Source organism: Periplaneta americana, chromosome 4 (assembly GCF_040183065.1).
Source record: "Periplaneta americana isolate PAMFEO1 chromosome 4, P.americana_PAMFEO1_priV1, whole genome shotgun sequence".
Lineage (NCBI taxonomy): Eukaryota > Metazoa > Arthropoda > Insecta > Blattodea > Blattidae > Periplaneta > Periplaneta americana.
In genome coordinates this window covers 100,800,117-100,821,790 of record NC_091120.1, presented here as the reverse complement: position 1 = coordinate 100,821,790, position 21,674 = coordinate 100,800,117, and the positions used below count along the sequence as shown (strand labels likewise).

At 35.6% G+C, this 21,674-nt stretch overlaps 1 protein-coding gene across 1 annotated transcript in view; it reads left to right on the top strand.

The window, feature by feature from the left end:
* Chsy (Chondroitin sulfate synthase) overlaps positions 1–21,674 on the top strand; it is a 348,900-nt gene that overhangs the window by 302,417 nt on the left and 24,809 nt on the right. The window contains exon 3 of the mRNA XM_069823806.1: positions 16,989–17,129. Coding sequence (XP_069679907.1) covers positions 16,989–17,129 — 141 coding nt within the window. The remainder of the gene's footprint in view (positions 1–16,988; positions 17,130–21,674) is intronic.

Genomic DNA, 21,674 nt, shown 5'->3' with positions numbered 1-21,674 from the left:
TTTAGTCAGATGTTTCGTAAATTTGGAAAATAAAAATTATGTAAACTTAAAAGTAACACAGAGTGAAATAATAGCATAATACATTGAAATGTTGGCATACCTTAGTTATTCAGCGAGTACGTACAAATCCCCTATCTTGTTTTATTCTTTAAGCACAATGAATATTATGAACAACCAGTCCACATTTGTGGAGTAACGGTTAGTGCGTCTAGCCGCGAAACTAGGTGGCCCGGGTTCGATTCCCGGTCGGGGCATGTTACCTGGTTGAGGTCTTTTCCGGGGTTTTCCCTCAACCCAATATAAGCAAATGCTGAGTAGCTTTCGGTGTTGGACCCCGGACTCATTTCACCGTATTATCATCTTCATCTCATTCAGACACTAAATAACCTAGGATGTTGATAAAGTGTCGTAAAATAACCTACGTACTAAAATGAAATAAAATAAATGAACAACCACAACGGTGGCTCAATGTTAGCACGCTGGGCTTATGAGCAGGCAGCGCATTTTCGTTCCCAAACGTACAGCGGATCGAGTAGTTTCTTCTGTATACTATTATACATAATATACTTGTATGCTATTGTACTATACTATTATATACATTATATATTATAGAACATAATAGTAAACATGATACACATTAACTGTAAATACTCTATATTAATATATTCAATTAATTAATATAACGAAATCAACTCCGTTACGGTGAAGAAAAACATACATATTCTGACATTATGAAATTCATATATTTTACTGTAACTGCCAGCAAAAATTTGTTTAAACTAAAAAAAATGTTCTTCCTACGTCACATGACGTTACAGGGACAAAATAATAATAACAAAAATCAATATACAAACCATCAATATTTATATTTTACTCAATATATACGTATAGTTCGTTTATCAAAACCTACCCCGTTGCAGTGAACGAGGTTATGAATTCTGAGGTTATGAAATGCAGATCTTTTTCGAACATCACATAAAATTTGTTTAAACTAAGAAAATGTTCTTCCTACGTCACATGATGTTACAGGGACAAAATAATAATAACAAAAATCAATATGCAAACTATCAATATTTATATTTTACTCAATATATACGTATAGTTCGTTTATCAAAACCTACCCCGTTGCAGTGAACGAGGTTATGAATTCTGAGGTTATGAAATGCAGATCTTTTTCGAACATCACATAAAATTTGTTTAAACTAAGAAAATGTTCTTCCTACGTCACATGATGTTACAGGGACAAAATAATAATAACAAAAATCAATATGCAAACTATCAATATTTATATTTTACACAATATATACGTATAGTTCGTTTATCAAAACCTACCTCGTTGCAGTGAACGAGGTTATGAATTCTGAGGTTATGAAATACAGATCTTTTTCGAACATCACATAAAATTTGTTTAAACTAAGAGAATGTTCTTTCTATGTCATATGACGTTACAGGGGCATATTTATTATACATTACGTCATTATTATTTAATGACCCGATGCGTACCTGCTTGCAATTCGACCTTGCCTACTCATCCACGTGGCTAATAGATGTAGATACTAGAAGAAACTACTCGATCCGCTGTACGTTTGGGAATGAAAATGCTCTGCCTGCTTATGAGACAGGACTCCCGAGTTCAAATTCAAGTTAATCCACCCTGAATTTGTAACTTGGGCAAGTTCGTGGTCCAGGCAACACAGGTGTTTTCTCCGGATACTCCAGTTTCCCAGCGACATGTCAACAATTCTCCATAATGACAAGATGAGGACCCGGTCACTTCACAAATATATATATATATATATATATATATATATATATACAGTATGTAAATATACAATTTCTATGTAAATATACAATTTCTAAGTCATTAATGCAATACATTGGACAGTATTTGCAAGCTCACTGAGAACTTTATGGATACTGTAATTTGTTTCCATGAATTCATACTTCCTCATTCCTCTTGTTTTCTTTAGCAATTTTATAGCTCTTCCGTACGATGCATTTACGAATCTTGTTTGAACAGATATTCGCATTCGTTTATATAACACATATCTAAGATAAGGATGTTTCCGGATTGCTGAATACTTCTGTCACTACCGATTGGTTCGTAAAAATATAGTATCATCTCACTTGAAGAATTCTAATTTTCTTGGCCACTTCGAGTTCTGTTAACTGTAGCGGTGGTTGGCTGTTCACGGTGATTATGTTGGAAATTATCGTTATGGTAGTTAACAATCCGTGACGCGACAGTCCACGAAGGACCAAGGAATACCTACCATGGTGAAAGGTCAATTCTGCGTCATACAAACACAGATGGTGCCTATTTTCAATATTGATAATCAGGCAGCTGGCCGAGAAACTTAGTGCCTGTTGACAGAGAGGCAAGTGGTTTCAGGTTAACTGTGTCTAGAGTTCCTGTGTACAGTAGAAGGCGGCGTGGGTCGTGCCCTATTGAACTGCTGTGCCTTAGATTTTTCTATGACTTGATAATATAGCAAATTAAAAAAGCACAAGAAGGATTCAGCCCGGGAAAGTCCACAAGCGGTAACATAATAGCAACTAATCATTGATTCAAGGTATGAAAGAAGTCACTGGTATGATTATAGCAGATTCGAATAAATACGAATAGTAAATTCCATTAGGTTATTAAAAAAACATCCATCCAGTTGCAAATTCTTATTATACACAACTTGAAACTACAACATTCAACTAATTTTTAACATAATTTCCAGCCATATTGAGACATTTTCGTAGAATTGCACAAGTTTTAGGATATCTTTTTAATAGAATTCTGCCGCTTGACATCATTCCTGAACGCTGAATGGCCCTCCTTAACGGTTTTAATGTCTGGCAATACACCTGCACATTGATTTTGGTGCCTCGTTCCATGAAATCCACCAGCAGTGCTCCTTTTCTGTACCAAAAGACAGTGGCCATGAGTTTGTTGCGAGAGGAAGTTTGGCGACACTTTTTTTAAGTGAGTAATGACCCCACTCCTGACATGTTTTGTCTCTACGTAGTCACCATGATTTCAACTTCGTTTTCTTTGTAAGCTGTGTAGCCTAATAATATTATAATTACAATATGTAGCCCATATAAATATAATAAGAATATGGACGTTAACAATATTCGTGCTACATGCCCTGCCCATCACAAACATCTGGATTTAATGTTCTAAATTATGTCAGGTGAAAATAAAATGCCTGCAGTTCCGCGTTATGTAACTTTCCATATTCTCCTTGAACTTCATCTCTCTTAGCCCCAAATATTTTCTTAAGCACCGTACAATATTACACCTATAGAATTAAAAATAAAGAAAATCCATCAAGTTTGCATTAAAGTAATTAAACTATACAAAGAAATATTGATTACACAAAGGTTTATAAGTAAGAGGCAGAAGAGTATATTTAGGTCTATGCCCTTTAAATACACCATAATAAACGTGTTTTGTTGCTATAAACGGAGTTTTAATGCACTTTCTACTGTTCTTTTAGGTTATTTCAGTTAATCCGGACTTTCGTTAAACCGGTCAACTTATCCCCAATTAGTCCGGATTGACGAGGTTTTACTGTATTATTATTATTATTATTATTATTATTATTATTATTATTATTATTATCATCATCATCATCATGATCCATATAATAAAACAGTTGGTCTATTCCATCACAGGAGTCCTTCTATCTTCTTGTGGGCGTAGGCCTATAGACCTATAGTTTATTAATAATATAAATTATTTGGGACCCATTCGGGTGACGCAAATGAATTGAGATAAATGAGAAATGAGGTCATAACTTATGATCTCGTCAGTGAATATTTGAAAAAGAAATACGACGTACTGTACTCTTGCACACTTGAAGAGGCCGACTTTGAATCTATTTAGTTGAAACCTTTTCTTGTATGTGACTGCTCTAAGTTGTTCTAAAACGAAATGTAAAATTTACATTTATGATTAAACGCAAACACATTACACGCCCCTCACGGTTCCTTTTGATAGCCAAGGAACAAAAAAACGGAGCTTAGCACCACCTAAAATATAAACAATACACAATAGCGACCCTTTTTTTTACTTCATCACTGTCAATAAGGGTTGTTGTGAGAGGGCGCGAAGCAGTTATATAAATGTCAACAGTCAACTGTTTTGAGGCTCTGCGCTGTTCTCCCACTGAACTGTGCATCAGATGCTCAGTACTCATGACACGTTGTTCCTCATAACTCAGGAGATGAGTTGGCGATCGCATCATTGGTCGCTTGATCAGAGGTTTAAAGTGTCAGTCTCTATTAGTGAGGTCAATGGTTCGCACTACAAGAAATGCGGCACCCAGCACCAGCGCTATTCTGCATGCATTAATGTTCTTATTCCAAAACTGATTGTATGAATTGCGCACTCTTCGTAGCCAAAAAGCTTGAGATCATTTCAAAATCAGTTGTAAATAAACGTAAACATTTCATAACATACAGTATATGCGGTAGTATTTTATTCATCAGTCCCGCGCCGTGGCGTCGTGGTCTAAGGCATCCTGCCTAGAACTCGCGGTACGGAATGCGTGCTGGTTCGAGTCCTCATGGAGGAAGAAATTTTCTCATGAAACTTCGGCCAGTGTATGGTACCGGTGCCCACTCAGCATCGTGATGCACTTAGGGAGCTACGATAGGTAGCGAAAGTCCGGTTTCGCAAACCAGCTATAACGGCTGGGATGATCATCGTGATAACCACACGATACCTCCATTCTGGTTCGATGATCGTCCACCTCTGCTTCGGCATGTGGACGTGAGGCAGCAGCCGGCTGGTCGGTCTTGGCTCTTTATGGCTGTAGCGCCACGGATTTACTTTGATTTTTTATTTTATTTATCAACGTTTTAAACTGCATAGGTTACTCGGCGTCTGAATTTAACATCGACGAGACATGGTTGAAAAATTTTGACTGGAACCCCAGACCACATATGTAACAGAATGCTCATCGGTAGCACTTTGAAGAGAACATCCTCCAGGATCGCCACCCGTCCACGAACACGAGATAGCAGTATATTCGCTAAAGCAATTCAAATGAGAGTTATGACGTAACTCCTTACGTAACAACTAGATAGCAGTATAGTAAGCCTGACAAAAGTTGTTACCGTCAAAGCCTATAAGGCCGAACAATCTGAGTATATAATAATTGTGATCTAGGCTGGAACCCTCCAACAGCGGCGTGCCGTAAATCTACGAAACAGATTCATAGATTTACTTACTTGCCGAAGAAGTCATGTTAAGTATTCTATCGCCTATTAAAACTCAACGTCCTCGGTCGAGTTTGAACATTATACGTAACAGTCACAATCGTCATCAGCACCACCACCATCCATCATTAACACTAGAAACTTACCGTAGTATCTGCACCAAGTTTACCATATCACAGGCATCACTACCATATTTTACACCTACACCTACAGTAAGTTGCCTATAAATAATTTTTAACTTTCTTTATCGGTAAGTCGACCTGGGTGGCGCAGTCGGTATAGTGCTGACCTTCTGTGCCCAAGGTTGCAGGTTCGATCCCGGCCTAGGTCGATCGCATTTAAGTGTGTTTAAATGTGACAGGCTCCTGTCAATAGATTTACTGGCATGTAAAAGAACTGCGGGACGAAATTCCGGCACACCGGCGACGCTGATATAACCTCGGCAGTTGCAAGCGTCGTTAAATAAAACATAATTAAAATTAAAATTATCTGTAAATTTCTTTCTTTAATTCTTTCAGAGGTGTTTGGTCTTCTTTTCGTTGGAGGTGAAAATTTTCATATCATTTTTACATGTAGTATATGCACCAGTCCACACCTGTGGAGTAACGGTCAGCGCGTCTGGCCGCGAAACCAGGTGGCCCGGGTTCGAATCCCGGTCGGGGCAAGTTACCTGGTTGAGGTTTTTTCCGGGGTTTTCCCTCAACCCAATACGAGCAAGTGCTGGGTAACTGTCGGTGCTGGACCCCGGACTCATTTCACCGGCATTATCACATTCATTTCATTCAGACGCTAAATAACCTAGATGTTGATACAGAGTCGTAAAATAGCCCAATATAATAATAATAATAATAATAATAATAATAATAATAATAATAATATATGCACCTTCATTACATTAATTGCAATCCTTAAATAAAATTTACGCCATTTACTTTCGGTTAACTTCACACAGGAGTTGTTACGAAGGTCTTTTTTAATGTTCTTAATGGAGTTGGATATTGTAAAATGTAACGTGCCATTTTTAAATGAAATACATGAACCATCACTAGGATCATCCTTAATTAAAACTTTTTGCTTTCGATAAACATCATTCGCCTAATGTTTCAAGGGTAAACGCTGAATAGTGGAGCAGCCCTCACAAGTAAAGCTGTTGTTTCAGATATCTGTTGGGTTTCTTTTTCTTTGGAGTTTATATTTTAAAATTTTATGTCATTCTGATATTTAGAGTCATAAATATAAACAGTGAAAACATATATTTTACCCTTCCTATTCAGTACGGAATCACCACTTTAATAGTATAAATATGTTGCATAATAATTAGAGTCCTGCGTTTGGTTACTTTGAATACACGTTAAGTGTACATCGATCATACTAGTAGCACAGTTTAGTATATACAGTCACGAAGCTTGAGTTGTGAGGGTGCTAGGAACAATAAACTGTGCCGGTACTATTTCGTATTGTCTGTAATGAGGCGATATTAGCGATCCTAGTGGTTAGCAACTATCTATGGATGCATATTTACTACGTATTGAGCTTCGTGACTGTATATACTAGATTGTGCCAGTAGCTTCGCACGGAGTTGCAAGTTAATATAAGTCAACAGTTCAAGCTTAAGTGAACCAAGCAGTCTTCCTGTATGCACCAATGTTGTGTGTCTATGTTTATTCATGTACTTGTGTGTGTAAGTCGATGAACAACAGGAATACGATTTGGATTTAATAACACCAATAACGAAGAATACAGAGTGTTTCAAAAATACGAGGCACAATTTCAGGTATGTATTTCCCACATGTAGACAATCAAAATAGTTCATTACAACATGTGTCCGGAAATACTTTATTTCCGAGTTATGGCCTTCACAACATTGAAATTCACCGGAACGTTTTTCTTTCCGCAGGTCGTTGCCGTCAAAGGAGACATTAAGAGGGCACTCTGACAGTTCATTCCGAGGCGAAGGTTACATTCAGTGTTGTGTAGGCGTTAGACTGTGCGACATGTATTCAAATCAAGAGCTGGCAGAGATACACTTCATGTACGGTAAGGCGGACGGCAATGCTGCGCTGGCTCGTCGTTTGTACCAGGAGAGGTAAGCACAGCGACGATGTCCAGATCGGAAGACATTTGTACGTCTCCATTACCGTCTGTGCGGATATGGAAAATTTAACTCTCCTGGTTTGGGAAGGGGACGACCAAGATCTACAACTCCAGAAGTACAGGAGGAGATTCTGGAGGCTGTGAACATGACTCCTTCTATCAGCACACGAAGGGTAGCGTTGCAAGTCAATGTTCCTCATACGACTGTCTGGAGACTGTTGAAAGAGTATCAATTGTATCCTTATCATTTGCAACGTGTACAGGCCCTGTCACCAGCAGATTACCCTGCACGAGTTAGGTTCTGTCAGTGGTTCTTGCAGCAGTGTGGTGTAAATCCGAACTTTCCTGCCTTAGTATTATTTACAGATGAAGCACAGTTCACACGAGATGGCATAACAAATTTCCACAATCAGCATGTATGGGCATACGAAAACCCACGTGCAACTGTTCCATCTCATCACCAGGTGCGGTTCTCCCTCAACATGTGGGCCGGTATCATTGGTGATCGATTAGTTGGACCCCATGTACTTGTAAACAGACTTACGGGGCAGGCGTACACAAACTTCCTGGAAAACACCATACCTCATGTTTTAGATCAATCGTCAACACATTCACTTCTTGTATGATGGCGCTCCTGCACACTTCAGTCGTACGGCTCGCCGGTACTTGGATCGAAGGTTTCCTGATCGATGGATAGGTAGAGGTGGCCCAATTGCTTGGCCTCCACGCTCACCTGATCTGAACCCTCTCGATTTCTACTTGTGGGGCCATTTAAAATCATTGGTTTATTCGTCTCCGGTGTCTGATTTGGAATCCCTTTGGAATCGAATTGTGGCATGTTCTGAGGACATACACAATACTCCTGGAGTTTGGGATCGTGTTCGCAGGTCAATGAGACATCGATGTGAGGTCTGTATTCAAGCAGGAGGTGGACATTTTGAACAACTTCTGTAATGACAACGACCTGCGGAAAGAAAAACGTTCCGGTGAATTTCAATGTTGAGACGGCCATAACTCGGAAATGAAGCATTTCCGGACACATGTTGTAATGAACTATTTTGATTGTCTACATGTGGGAAATACATACCTGAAATTATGCCTCGTATTTTTGAAACATCCTGTATATGTAAAGAAAGCTTGTGTGCAATAAAATATAATTCTTACTACGCGCGCTGGAACAGCATTCTGGCACCTTTTTGTTCTATTTTAAACCGAAAAGTGTGTTAATAATTGTTTTTTCTATAACTCCGCTTAAGTCATGAAAGTCTTAAAGTTGGACGAAAAGGAGGTTAAAACCAAAAAATTCCCATGCAATGGACAGTAATCATTATCATTATATTCTACACAAGAGTTCCATCACCTTTCTCTCTAGAAGAAAAGCACTGTGTATCAGACAAGTCTTTAATAGCTTCGAAGTAGCCTATCTGCATCAACTAGTTATTTTCTTCTTGTATAATATCCTTTCATCCCTCATGCCTACCACCTCACGACCTGACATGTATTATACCTATAACCAGTTAGACCATAATAAAATCACTTTGTCATTTTTTTTATCATTTTGTTCACTGCTATAAAAATCTTCAGTTCAACTCCTTCTCATATGTCCCATGCATTTGTGTCCAACGAGTCTGTAGTCTAGAACATGTCAAACTGCTCTGCAGGGGTTCATTCTAAATAGATGTTCATGTCACTTGCTTTTCCTCTCAACAATCTTATCTGTTATGAAGAAGATCCCGAGTTTTGCTCTGATGGTGGTAAAATGACATTCCAATTCCGATTTAAAGTTGAATGAGACCCTGTACACCTAGACACAGATGATGATGATGATGATGATGATGATGATGATGATAATGATGATGATGATGTCACAGCGATAATTACGGATAAATGGCATACTGTATGATGTAAGTCCCTATTCTGAGAAATCGACATATCACTTATCGCTGTCGTACTCCTAAGAAACATCGAAGGAAATACTCGCTCTGGCACATAGAATCTGAAGGTTGAAATCCCAGAACACGTTACTTGGAAGAGAGATAAATGATTTACTATGAAAGAAAAAGATAATAATGTGATTCAAATTTTCACGAATGTGAGTTTACGAACATACGAGATATAATAGTTTGAGTGACTACCATAGTTTTAAGACATGACCTTGGAATTAAAAATGCTGTGAAATCAGTCTTGTGCAGAATTTGATATTGTTGCAATTTTTAGATTATTTATCAGTGGAGTAATCAGAACAAATTGAAGTCTTAGCATAATTTCAATAACTATATCTAGAGAAACAAAAGTAAAGCGCATGTTACCATTGTCTCTATTCTAGTGTAAAGCGTGTTGCGTCTGTCTTGTCTTCATTAATGACTAGTGCAAGATTAGGCTACTCAAAGTACTAGAACAACGGAACAACGTCCTCTCTCTCTAGTTTGTATTAGCAGCTATACTTTTGTAGGTCATTTGTTTACACTTTCAGATGAGCAGTGTTGCCAACTGGACGGAAATTCCGTCATTTTTGACGGAATTTCAACGTAGCGGACGGGAAAAGAATGGCTTTGACGGGTGATGGAGGCTCTGACCCAGCACATCAAGTGCAGAACTAGGGGAGATGATGTGGATGAATTGTTATTTTATTTTAATCAAGATTAGTAACTGAGTTGTATTAAAATTTATTTTTTTATTTGTATATAGATATATTGAAGGAGTCTTCTTCTTCTTCTTCTTCTTCTTCTTATTATTATTATTATTATTATTATTATTATTATTATTTTATTTTGACTGATTCTGACGGACCAGTTAACCGGTTATTATTTTTGTAAGATTTTAAAATCGGCAAATTAGTCAGGAATACAAAATAAGAGGTTATTTGCAATAGAAATCAAAGCACAATTTGAAATCAACTGTAAACCAACCAGAAAATAGTTAAAAGAATGTCATTAGATACTGAAGATCATCAATGACGTCCCTAAACAAAATACAAAAATAATAAGAGGTTATGAAATTGCATTTAGTTAAGTACTTCACTCATATATTAGCGTTATCGGTAAGATAAATAAAAAATAACATAAATTGTATAATTTTGACAATTATGGTAAATTTCGATGAGTAGGTCTACTCTATTCTTTTATAACCATTAAATACATAAGTCAAAGTTTCTCGCCGTTTGAAATGGTCAAGTAGGTACCCACAGATATACAGTACATTATACGCTATTCAGAGAAAGTCAACGATTAAGATAGACATTTATTATTGACAATGAATCAAAGTCGAACTTCATTTTGCCATAGGCCTATATGGACTGATGAAGTGAGTAAAATAGTATAATCCATACTTCATCTATGAATGGCCCTGGAAACAATTTGTATAAAGGGTTGAATACATAGAATACAAAATAATAAAAAGAAACGGTAATTGATAAGTACAGGAACGCCATTTCGTAGTGCTTTAGCAATAACATCTTTAGCAAGACTTCTGGCTTCTGTTACATTCAAACAATTATAAAATACGATAATTTGGTCCAGGAAGCATCCATTTTTGATGCAAAGATAATTCGTTTGGCTTGTTTCGTAAATAAAACTATGAAATGGCGATCCTGTGCTTAACATTTAATAAAGAAACATTTGATTCTGTGTATATTTTAAAAAATAATCGGTCATTCGGTTATTGTGGAAAATAACCGGTTATCAGATTGAATCGGCAAGCAAAAATAACCGGTAATTAACCAGTTAATTCTATGAAAATAACCGGTTATCAAAATAATCGGTTATTTTTGCCCATCCATATTAGAATGTTTAGATGTCATGTGAAGATTCTCTTGTCAGCCAGGAGAAACATGGTCCATGGATCACTCGGATACAAAGTCAACATGATATTATCCTGCGACTAGTCCGTGTATAACTGTAATGATAATGATAGTGGTGATAAATGATGAGGTTTATGATAGGGAGATAAATGAGGGAAGACGAAGATAATGATGACGATTGTGGTCACCGCCATGGTTATGATAAAGATGGAGGAGAAGAATGAAGATGAGAAAAAAGGAAAATATTAGGAAGAGTAGAAAAAATAGGATGAAGTTGACTATTATGTACAATGTAGTTTTCAAATTAAAGCAGAAAACCTTTGGAAGGAAACTATCTGTAATACAGTATCATCTTTATTGCAGCTGTAATGCAATTCACATGTTTTGTTATTGGCCATGGTAGCGACCTTCCACTGAAATGTCATGATGAAAACCGAACCGCAGAACTGTTGTGATGAGTCACCCTGTACCGAGACAGGAAATGTATCTTTTATATATACGTAGTGGTCCACTCCGGTCTTCTGTCTCCGTCCGTCCGTAGTGGAGTGAGAAAGGATATGTCCCAGTTGTGTGATATGTTTTCTCATCCCCTTGCCTGGACAGTGTTCATTGAGTGAATGAGTGACCTCCACTCGCTGCGGGAGGGCTGGCCTGGAGCCTGTCCGCTCCAACAGGAGGCCAGGATTGATGGACGGACGGACCCCACTCCACGGGAGTTTAATCGTGTCTGGGAAAGTGTGGCCATTTAATGAATGACAACTGGAATGCTGTACACTGATGATTCAGGAGCACGCCACCGTGACTGTGTGAAGACATAACAGGACTTATCAGACATTTGTCCATGATTGATTCAAACGTGAAGGTCTTTTCATGTCCTATGACAGTTAAAAGAATAAGAGCTATTATTAAAATATAACCTCTTAAACGAGGACACGTATTATCCATAAAAGAGCTCTGCAGCATAGACTGTGGTTTAGATTATAAATGATATATGTCAACTTCTCAATTTTATTTATCTGTGAATCGATTCTTATGACCTTACAAAGGAAGTAAATTTACGGAATTATTTGTTCCTATGTTGCCATACAAAAGAGAACACAAATCATGTTAAAATTGTAGTACAGTAGACGCTCGATTCAATGGATTAATATGGACTAAGCGGTGTCTGATAGATCTGAAAGTCCGTTAAATCGCGAATTTTTTAAAAGGGTTGTTGTTTAGTCAACTGTCCGAAGACAGGTCTGAACCTCACAAGCAACACCAAGAAGGCACCACTTATGAGGTAACTAGGCCAGGAGATATTGGGATAGGGTGGCCAGTTCCTTTCCCCCTCCATTGCATACATCGCCAGGGGAAGAAGAAATCGGCGGGTCTGGCGAACCCCTACTTCTCTACCCAGACTCAGACACTCCTCAGAAGCTGCTTGGTGTATGGTCCTGTCCCAAATAACTTTCTCCTCCATTGACACTTTTCCACTACAGGAAAACTAAGAAAATAAATAAAATAATAACGTGATTTGTAGTAATTACAAATAGGGCCTACGTTCTTTACTCATCGGAATTAGAAAATTGCTAGGTAGTATTATGCAAAGGAAAAAGTTTCGTCATCCTTTTCCATATAAAACTTTCAGTTCACGATCGTATCTCTTTGAAACAGATGTGCAGTACATAATCTAGTTGATTTTAGAGAGGGGGGGGGGGAGAGCAAACACTTGCAAAATCATGTTGAAGTGGATGACTTTAATTTAAAACTAAGCTTTACAGCAGCAGTTGTCGGACGACAGCGCATCTCCATATTTTCTATCCTATAAGAGAGAATGATTTCAAACAAATAAAAGTGGTTGTAGACAGCAGTGTGCTTCCTGCTGGAATGGTTTCTTTTTCGCTGATTCTGAATAATTTCTATAGTTGTAAATGTAAGTAAAAATCATAAACTAAGTAGGATACAGTGTATACTAATTTACATTCAATAAAATGAAAATTTAGATTAGAAATTCGTATCTCACAGAAAAAAGGAATGACACTCACAATGGAACAGCACAAACGGGAAACCTGATATTGTACATCTGTTCGAAAGTGCTCGACAGTTTCTTTATTTCTGGCCCAAAAAGAAGGAATTCCATACCTTCTCGGATATTTTAGTCATAAGACAGCAAGAAATGGTATTCCTTCCAATTAAAATATAAGGAGTCTAGTTGCAACAATAAACATTAATTCCAAAATGTAGAGCTGAGAATTTTGAAAGGTAGATTCAAAATACCAAGTCATTAGATGTTTAACCTTTAGGAGCCGTGCGTCCATTATTGTGGCCAGCTAGTATTATGGTCATGACATGGTATAATATGTTATAAATTGTATGTTATATATAAAATACGTTGATATTCTTTAATTTTATATAACATTAAGGCCATTGCACTTGAGTAAAACAATAATTTTTTTTTGTATTTTTTTTTTAAGGAACAAAATCATTTCAACTGCAGGCAACTGAAACCCCGTCAGCTTCCATGCGTACCATTACACCGATTGCTTTACATGGGCCCTCCCCATCCTTTACCACAGGCTCAATTGACTGCAGTGGCCGGAATGCAAACCTGCGATCTTAGGCATGATATGCTGGCCGGACATATCTTGTGCGTCTTAAACAGCTCGGCTAACGAACCCAACACGAATTTATCCGATTATGCAGGTATACGAACCCCTGTTTAACAGTTAGGCATTTGCGTGCAATAGTGGCATAAGTCTTCCGGCTTCTAAGGGTTAATTACAAATAGTCATGTTCATAATATTTTGTTTCATGGATAGCCACCAGTGGCGATTTCTCTTAAGGAGCACAGGAGCAGTGCACCACCTTTTCAAATAACACATGTTTTTAAAGTTATATCAATGAGCTGCAATACACTATGTGAGCGACTTAATTCTTTTTATAATACTATGTAAAAATAACACTGCACGTGTACTGGTCTTGTTGACGCCTGGGACTTACGTTTACCGCTCGACACTTGCAGCACACTGTTCCATTGGAGCATGCGCAGTAGTAGTGTTTCACTGACAGACTTTGGAGCATGGGAGGGAGTCAGTACAGTGTGCATAGGAGGTATTAGGAGCACTTTCAGATGTGTTCTCAAGCTGTCTGCAGTAGTTGTTAGCTCGTTCCATCATAAATATTGCAATGAATAGTGTGCAAAATCTTTTAAATATGTAATTTTCTGTAAGATCTTTACACGAGAAGATAAAAATAGAGAAGATGGGTAGACGTACACAGGAATTAAAATTATAAGTGACGAAGAACAGTAATAGAGAAGTGACAAGAAAATTCAACAGTCGGACTTACGAAAAATGGAATATACGGCTGTAATTTAAAAGACGCTGTATTTTGTTTAGCTTGCCTATTGTTCGGTGGTGAACATTCATTGACAAAAACAAGTATGTTTTATGAATTTTACTTATTTTTCTGTTTGAATTTAGGACTGTGCGTAGTAACTAAATAATTTTGATTATCGTTCTGCAGGTATGATTGATTTGAAGCACATGAATGAAAGAATTAAAAAAGCACGATTCTTCAGCTGCACACAACAATAATGTTGAATTAGCAGTGTTGGGTCAAACAAACAGATAGACGTAATTGGATTCAATTAGAATGTCGAACTTCACAATGATAAATTTACCAAGAAGAGATATGTGCGTGCGGTTTTGTAGAGCATTTGAGTTGGCTTTAAGAGGTCACGATGACGGAGACTCATCTTTAAATGATAGTATTTTTCTTGACCTCATCAATTTCCGTTCTGAATTAGACGCACTCTTAAGGAACATTTGGAAAGAGCAACAGTGTTTAAGGACACATCAAACACTATACAGAACGAAATCCTTCAAGCCATTTTGGATATATGTCATGATGAGATTTCAAAGAAATAAATAATGCTGCTGACTTTTTTAGCAGTTAAGGCTGATGAGACGACAGACGTATCGAATGCTTGTGAACGTGTGAACTGTGTTATAAAACGCAATATAGTGAAAACAATATTATTTACGGTGTGCTGCAATAGAAATTGAACACTTTACTTTGCTATTACTGGACCTACATAGGAAACTGATTAACTGCAATTTCTTGACTAACAAAATTATGTAAATCTATACCTACATATCATAAATGTTAATAGTTATGTCGTAGTTAGTACCTATGATGATGATGATGATGATGATGATGATGATGATGATGATGATGATAATAGGGTGTAATAATAATATGATACCGGTAATCATAATCATAATAAATATTTGTGCACCACCAGGGTTATTTATCACCACACGCCACTGATAGCCACACAATTAGTCTTATTTTAAGGAAAATTATACAAACTTCTTAAAAAAAAGTTTCTTTTAGTGAAAACAGTTAATATACTTGAATGGATGTGGTGTCGGACAGGAGAGTTTTTAAACCTAGTTCACAAGATTTCGAAATGTAAAAATAAAGAACTTAGTTACAAGAACTGGACAATGCATCTTTGTAAACTGCGCGTGATTCATAAGTGGTGGTTGAGAATTAAAGACCGTTAACAGCCTACCAAAGGGAAATACTGAATAACAGGAATGACATATAAAAGGAGTGAGGACATGGCTTGTATCTTTATAAACTATACCAAATAACGTATTAACTTTTAGTACAAGTACATATAAATCTGGGCTCTACTCATCAGCTTCAGATCATAAACTGCTATGATAATTATAATCTTTAGTTAAATGTTAATCAAGCTTATCAAGCTCAAAGAACTACTAGCATTGGTATTGGATTACATATACCCTTAATAATTTAAGAATATATTGAAATCACATCTGTAATTTTATTTCTTCAGATTATTTAAGTTGTCTCTCCCTAGGTAGATTTAAAACAATCAGCAACATAATATATGTGTTATGAGTTAAGTAAATTATGTCGTGTAAGATTATGAAGTTTCCATTACCTACAAAGTTCCTTGTAAAGGGTAATTTCAGAGGACATGAAGTGTTAGTAAGTAGACCTATGTGTTATTAAATGTTTGATTACGAATCTTCTCTTTTCTACCAGTTGATTCATGAATACAAAATATGAATATCAAAGCTTTGGTTCATGAAGAATAAAATTATTATGAAAAAGTAAATTTTGGATTAAAATATTTAATGTAGACATATGTAACTATAATGTAGCCTACCAAAAGTTTATTCTCTCTTTAACATTCTTATTTGTTCAAATGACTACATTATTGCCATTCTCATATAATTAGATGATAAAAGAATATATCCACTGATTAACTTTATAACTTCTTTACTGTGTTAACATTAGAAAATTACCTGGCTGATTAATTTCGAAGCGGTATTCTTCATTTCCGAAGCCTAGACTAGGTTAAAAGTGTATATCCAACAATAAAGAGGGGGAAAAAAAAAGAAAATAAATAAACAGTGCTGTTATAAAAGAATTACAAAATGTAGTAACTTTGTTTATTCACAGAGAAATGAGTTCAGCAGTCATTTTTATAATATATTTGTTTTCAAATGACTGAATAAAGTTATCCTTTAGAAAAAAAAACTGTGACTTTCAAAAAGGCTATAAATTAATGAATGAATAAATAAATAAATAAATAAATAGTCTATAAATCACGTTCGTGTTTTGCGTCACGTATGATCTAAGATACCAATGTATACAATTGGTACAATTTTTTTTTTAGTTTTTTTCTCATTTATTGTCAGTGTTATAGATATAAATTATCCACTGTTTCAGAGCTGCATATCAGCTCCATCTTCGGAGAAGACATGGACAAGAGGTATCTACTCGTATTTGGTCTAGTTTCCAGGACACTCAAGTACCTATGCAACTGTACTTCATCGCTTGTTGTTTGTTGTTGCAGATGCAGACCATTCTGTATCATAATTCAAGTGGACGTGAAGCTTTCACTGGAAGTCTGAAGCAAAAGGAGGTCCATCGAGCTATCACCTTGCATCCAGTTAAGCAGCATCGACATATGTATCGAATACACAATTATATGAAGGTAGTAATGCTTCCTTATGTAAGTGAGTAAAGTTAAATTTTGGCTCATGTATTTCTTTTTTTTTTTTTTACAGTACATAATTTATCACATAAATTGAAATTATTAATACATATAACTCATACTAAAATTAGTAATATTAATGTTAGTATTCCTTATTATCGATTCCTTCTATTCATAGATTCTATCCTCTTAAAGGGTATCCCAAATAAGTTATTCATATTTAATGCATAAATGAATTTAATATTTTTAATATAGTGTTTCCACTATAAACTGATTAATTTGTTATTCTCGTCATGCATAACGATGGACTTATAGGAAAGGTATGTATTCATTTTGAGAAAGTAGATGTTGATAAGTATGCACCAGTATATATTACAATTATATACATTTTATGTACTGGTATTTTATGGGATACTGGCATGAGAACAATCAGGCACATTCTTCTTGTAATGTAAAATGAGTCTACATGTTTAAAGTACTGGTAATAAAAAGATAAAAATATGAAGTCATCCCATTACAGGCCACAGAGGCCCACAGGGTGGCGAGCTATTAAGCTTTCCACCTCTACAGACAATCTGCAATAATCAGTTTTACATGCCTGTCAATCCTGTCAGATTAAATAAATAAATAAATAAACCTTTACCCACAAGGAAATATTTTTGATAATCATTTCTGTTAGAGGCTGAATAAGTCCTAGAACCATAGTGCGTCTAGAAGGATTAGATCAATTTAGAAAATCCATGATCCAATCAAGAATCAAACCTGAGAGGGGTATGATGCCTTAACCTTGAAGCTACTGCCCGCCTCTCTAATTATAATGAAAGTAACACTGATTTTAGTTATATTTTAGTACCAGTAGGCCTACTGTGATATTGATTAATTTTAATAATATTTAATTTTGACACGAATCATTAAATTCTTTTACTGAATTCAGTCACATTCTTTCAATAACCTTTTGATTTCATAAAACATTACGATACTGCATTTCTTCATTTAATGAACAATTTAATTATAATGATAATACACTTGGGATATGGATATAAAATGCCTCTTATGTTAAATATAAAGCTTTGGTAATGTAATTGCATTATACATTTTATATTTAATCCAGTTCCATGTATGAAATGGTCATTGTGTTATGTAAATGAAGCATACTGGTATGGTATCACTATTTTATGACAAAAATAAAAATGGAGACTTATATAAGTAATATGTAGATAATACTACTGTAAAGCTAAAGTTCGACAAAGTAAACATGGAATTTATGTTTACAATAAATTATAGTTGCTCATAATGTCTGTTTGAAGTAAAATATAAATATGTTCATAGTAACATTGTAGTATTATACATATGGGAAAATATCTATTTATTCAAATTACGGATACAGTGCCAAAGTCTTATATCTGTTAGTCAATCTCCTGCCTCCAGTGTCTTTGTAAAATGGGAGAATAATATTAATAAGCATTTGTACTAAAACTATCTATAAAATTTCAAACTTACTGCAGATCAGTAGGCCTATTCTGGCTCCATGATTTGCCACATTAGAGATGATCTATTAGTTGATGGTGATGGTGATGGTGGTGATGATGATGATGATGATGATGTTTAGTCAACTGTTCAAAGATAGATTTGAACCTTATAAGTGACAACAATAAGGCATCACTCATGAGGCAACTAAGCCAGTAGATAATGGGGTAAGATGGCCAGTTCCTTTCCACTTTCATTGCATACATCGCTGACTAGTAACATATTACATTAATCAGACTTCAGATGTATACAAACAATTCTTCTTCCTCTGACATATATTGCCAAGTGAGATGTACTGCTGGATAATATTCGTATACAGTATGTACATATCAGCCAGAACCTCAATCAGAGGATGAGGTGATGGTAGTAGAATGTAATTAAAAGACACTGGTATAAAATATCGTACTGCAGACAGAAAAATAACACCTGTTCCGAATAAAATTGTGAAATCACTAATAACAAAATGGAATACTTTAGTGTAGAGCTTCTGACACTTTTAAACTTTTTTCACTTAAAAATATTTAATGAAATCATTCATTCTTTTCTTCCAACCAAAAATCAATTAAAATAAATATATTGGTATCTCACATAACATGAATCATATATATATATATATATATATATATATATATATATATATATATATATATATATGTAGGCCTACTCATTTTTATAAGCTACAATATATTATTCAATGCATTTAATTACAGAAATAAAGCAACGAATGTGGGCATGTCTTTACACAGGGCATAACGCAGCGAAAAGAACTACTGTTCCAGCACATCACTACTAGATGGGGATGTTTGGTTTAATGACACGAAGTCAAGTACCTGCCATCTGATTAAAAAAAAAAGCAAACAAAGCAGGGCTATAAAAAAATACTAAACTGCAGTGAAGATAACAATGAATAAATTAGGCTACTTTTAAGTTATAATTTTTCTTTCGAAATAAAAAATATTGCTACTAAGAATTAGTTTTATATATAAACAATACAATGAGGAGAGTTCAGTAGGCACTGTGGATCGTGTCCCGGCATGATTCAGTTGGAAAGAGCACTCAGCGCGCAGAGCTGAGAGGTCCCGGGTTCGATTCCCGGTGCCGGAACGAATTTTTCTCACATTAATATGTAACATATATATAAGTTGTGAGTCAAATTATGTGCTCAAAATAAAAATGTAACATTTTATTAGAATGTTTATTATTGTTTATTTCGTAAATAGTCAATACTTTTTCACATTTTAAACCTCATTGCCGTAGCGTAAAATATTGTTTACCTAGTTAAAAATTATTTTAGCATCTTGTAACAAAACGGGTGAAGTGGGTTTAGCTTCTTCAATGTAAAGGAAGTAAAATTGTATACTTATTCTAGCTTAATTTAATTAAACAGCAGTGCTTTTTTTAGGGGATAAATATTATGTCATCATAACTGTTGTAACCTTCGCTGCAATGCAGCACTGTATCAGAAATGCATTCATGAGAGTTGAGAAGGCCTCTAACATTAGATATAACTTTAGTGAGTTGAAGGTCAATTAAGATTACAGTACGCCTGTCACTAAACACATAAATGTCACCTTGTCATTAAATGGTTGGTCAGCTTCATACACCAGCACTTGAAGAGTGAACTTCTAGATACACTAGCTATGCTAATGCCAATATTGCTGTTTCCACTGGTAGACTCTTCGCCTTTTATGGACCCCTTAAAGTTCCTATGGATCCACAAAAGTATTTTGCATAATTTAGGCCCATAAATATGTTTTACTCATTACATATTTTCATAATGTGTTGAATTAAGTAACCTTAATGAATTGGTAGCGATATTAAATTTTATTTTTTAGCTTTTGAATACAATTTTAACCTGAAAACACATAAATACAAAGATATCATGTTTTCTTGAGAAAAATGAAATTAGTTTCTTAGAATAATTGCCATAAGGTTGTTATTGGGATGGTTGAGTATGAGTAGCTGCCAGTTTTGACAAGTCTGGTTCAATTGTAGATACTCTTCAATCGCAAGTTTAGCTCAAATTAAATTTACATCTATATCAATTCTTCTTGGAGACCAACAGAAAATGTTCACTGGACACAAGTATGTGATGCAAATGACGTTTAGGTGTTGTGTTGTAGATCAGAAAACATGAGGATACATGGGTGAATGCAGATAATATTGCAAGAAGGTCGCTGTAGGAAACACAATTTTTAAACTCGAGTCAGAAGATAATAACTAACAGCTTCTCTTTTTCTTTGGTGGACGAACTATTTTTTGTCCACAGAAGGGTTTTCATCCAATTGTTTTTTCCAAATTGCGGAAAGAAAAATATTTTCATAGTTTTAATGTTAATAAATCAAGATGTTCTTCATACTCCCAACGATATTGGACAAGAGTTCATCACCATTTGTTACTAGGAAGTTAGAGTGGGAAATTAATCGAATTCTCCATTGACAACACAGCTAGACCACAAGTGTAATTTCTTTATCATTGCTTCAACCTTATCCTGAATGGTGAACACCTGAAGCTGAACCCTGAAAATTAAATTCAAAGAATTTAAAAATCTAAAGTGGCAGATAGGTAGACTAGACTTGCAAGCTAAGGGAAGTCCCTCAGGTGACTTAATTCCTGGTAAATTCTGTATCTCACAAGTCTGACACAAGCAAACAAATATTTCTTCAAGCTGAGAAAAATCAGAGAACATGATGAAGTTAAGTTTAATTAAAATGCCATTTGAAAAAATATATCTTGTTCCTGCGGACTCTTTTCGAATTACTCGAGAATCACTGGCATATGTCACGAAGAAACCAAAGTCATTTCGTCAAAACAGTTCATACACACCATTATGACTTTGTAAAAATAAATACAAAATATAATGGGGCATAATTCGTATTCTTCCAGAAAATCACACTCTTGAATTTATCAACCTTGTAGATGTCTGAAAGAAATTTATTTTACTCATTTTTTTAGAACACAGGTTTATGTATTTCATTAAATTTCATGAGGAGTGCGTGGTGTGTGCATAAGAGCAGG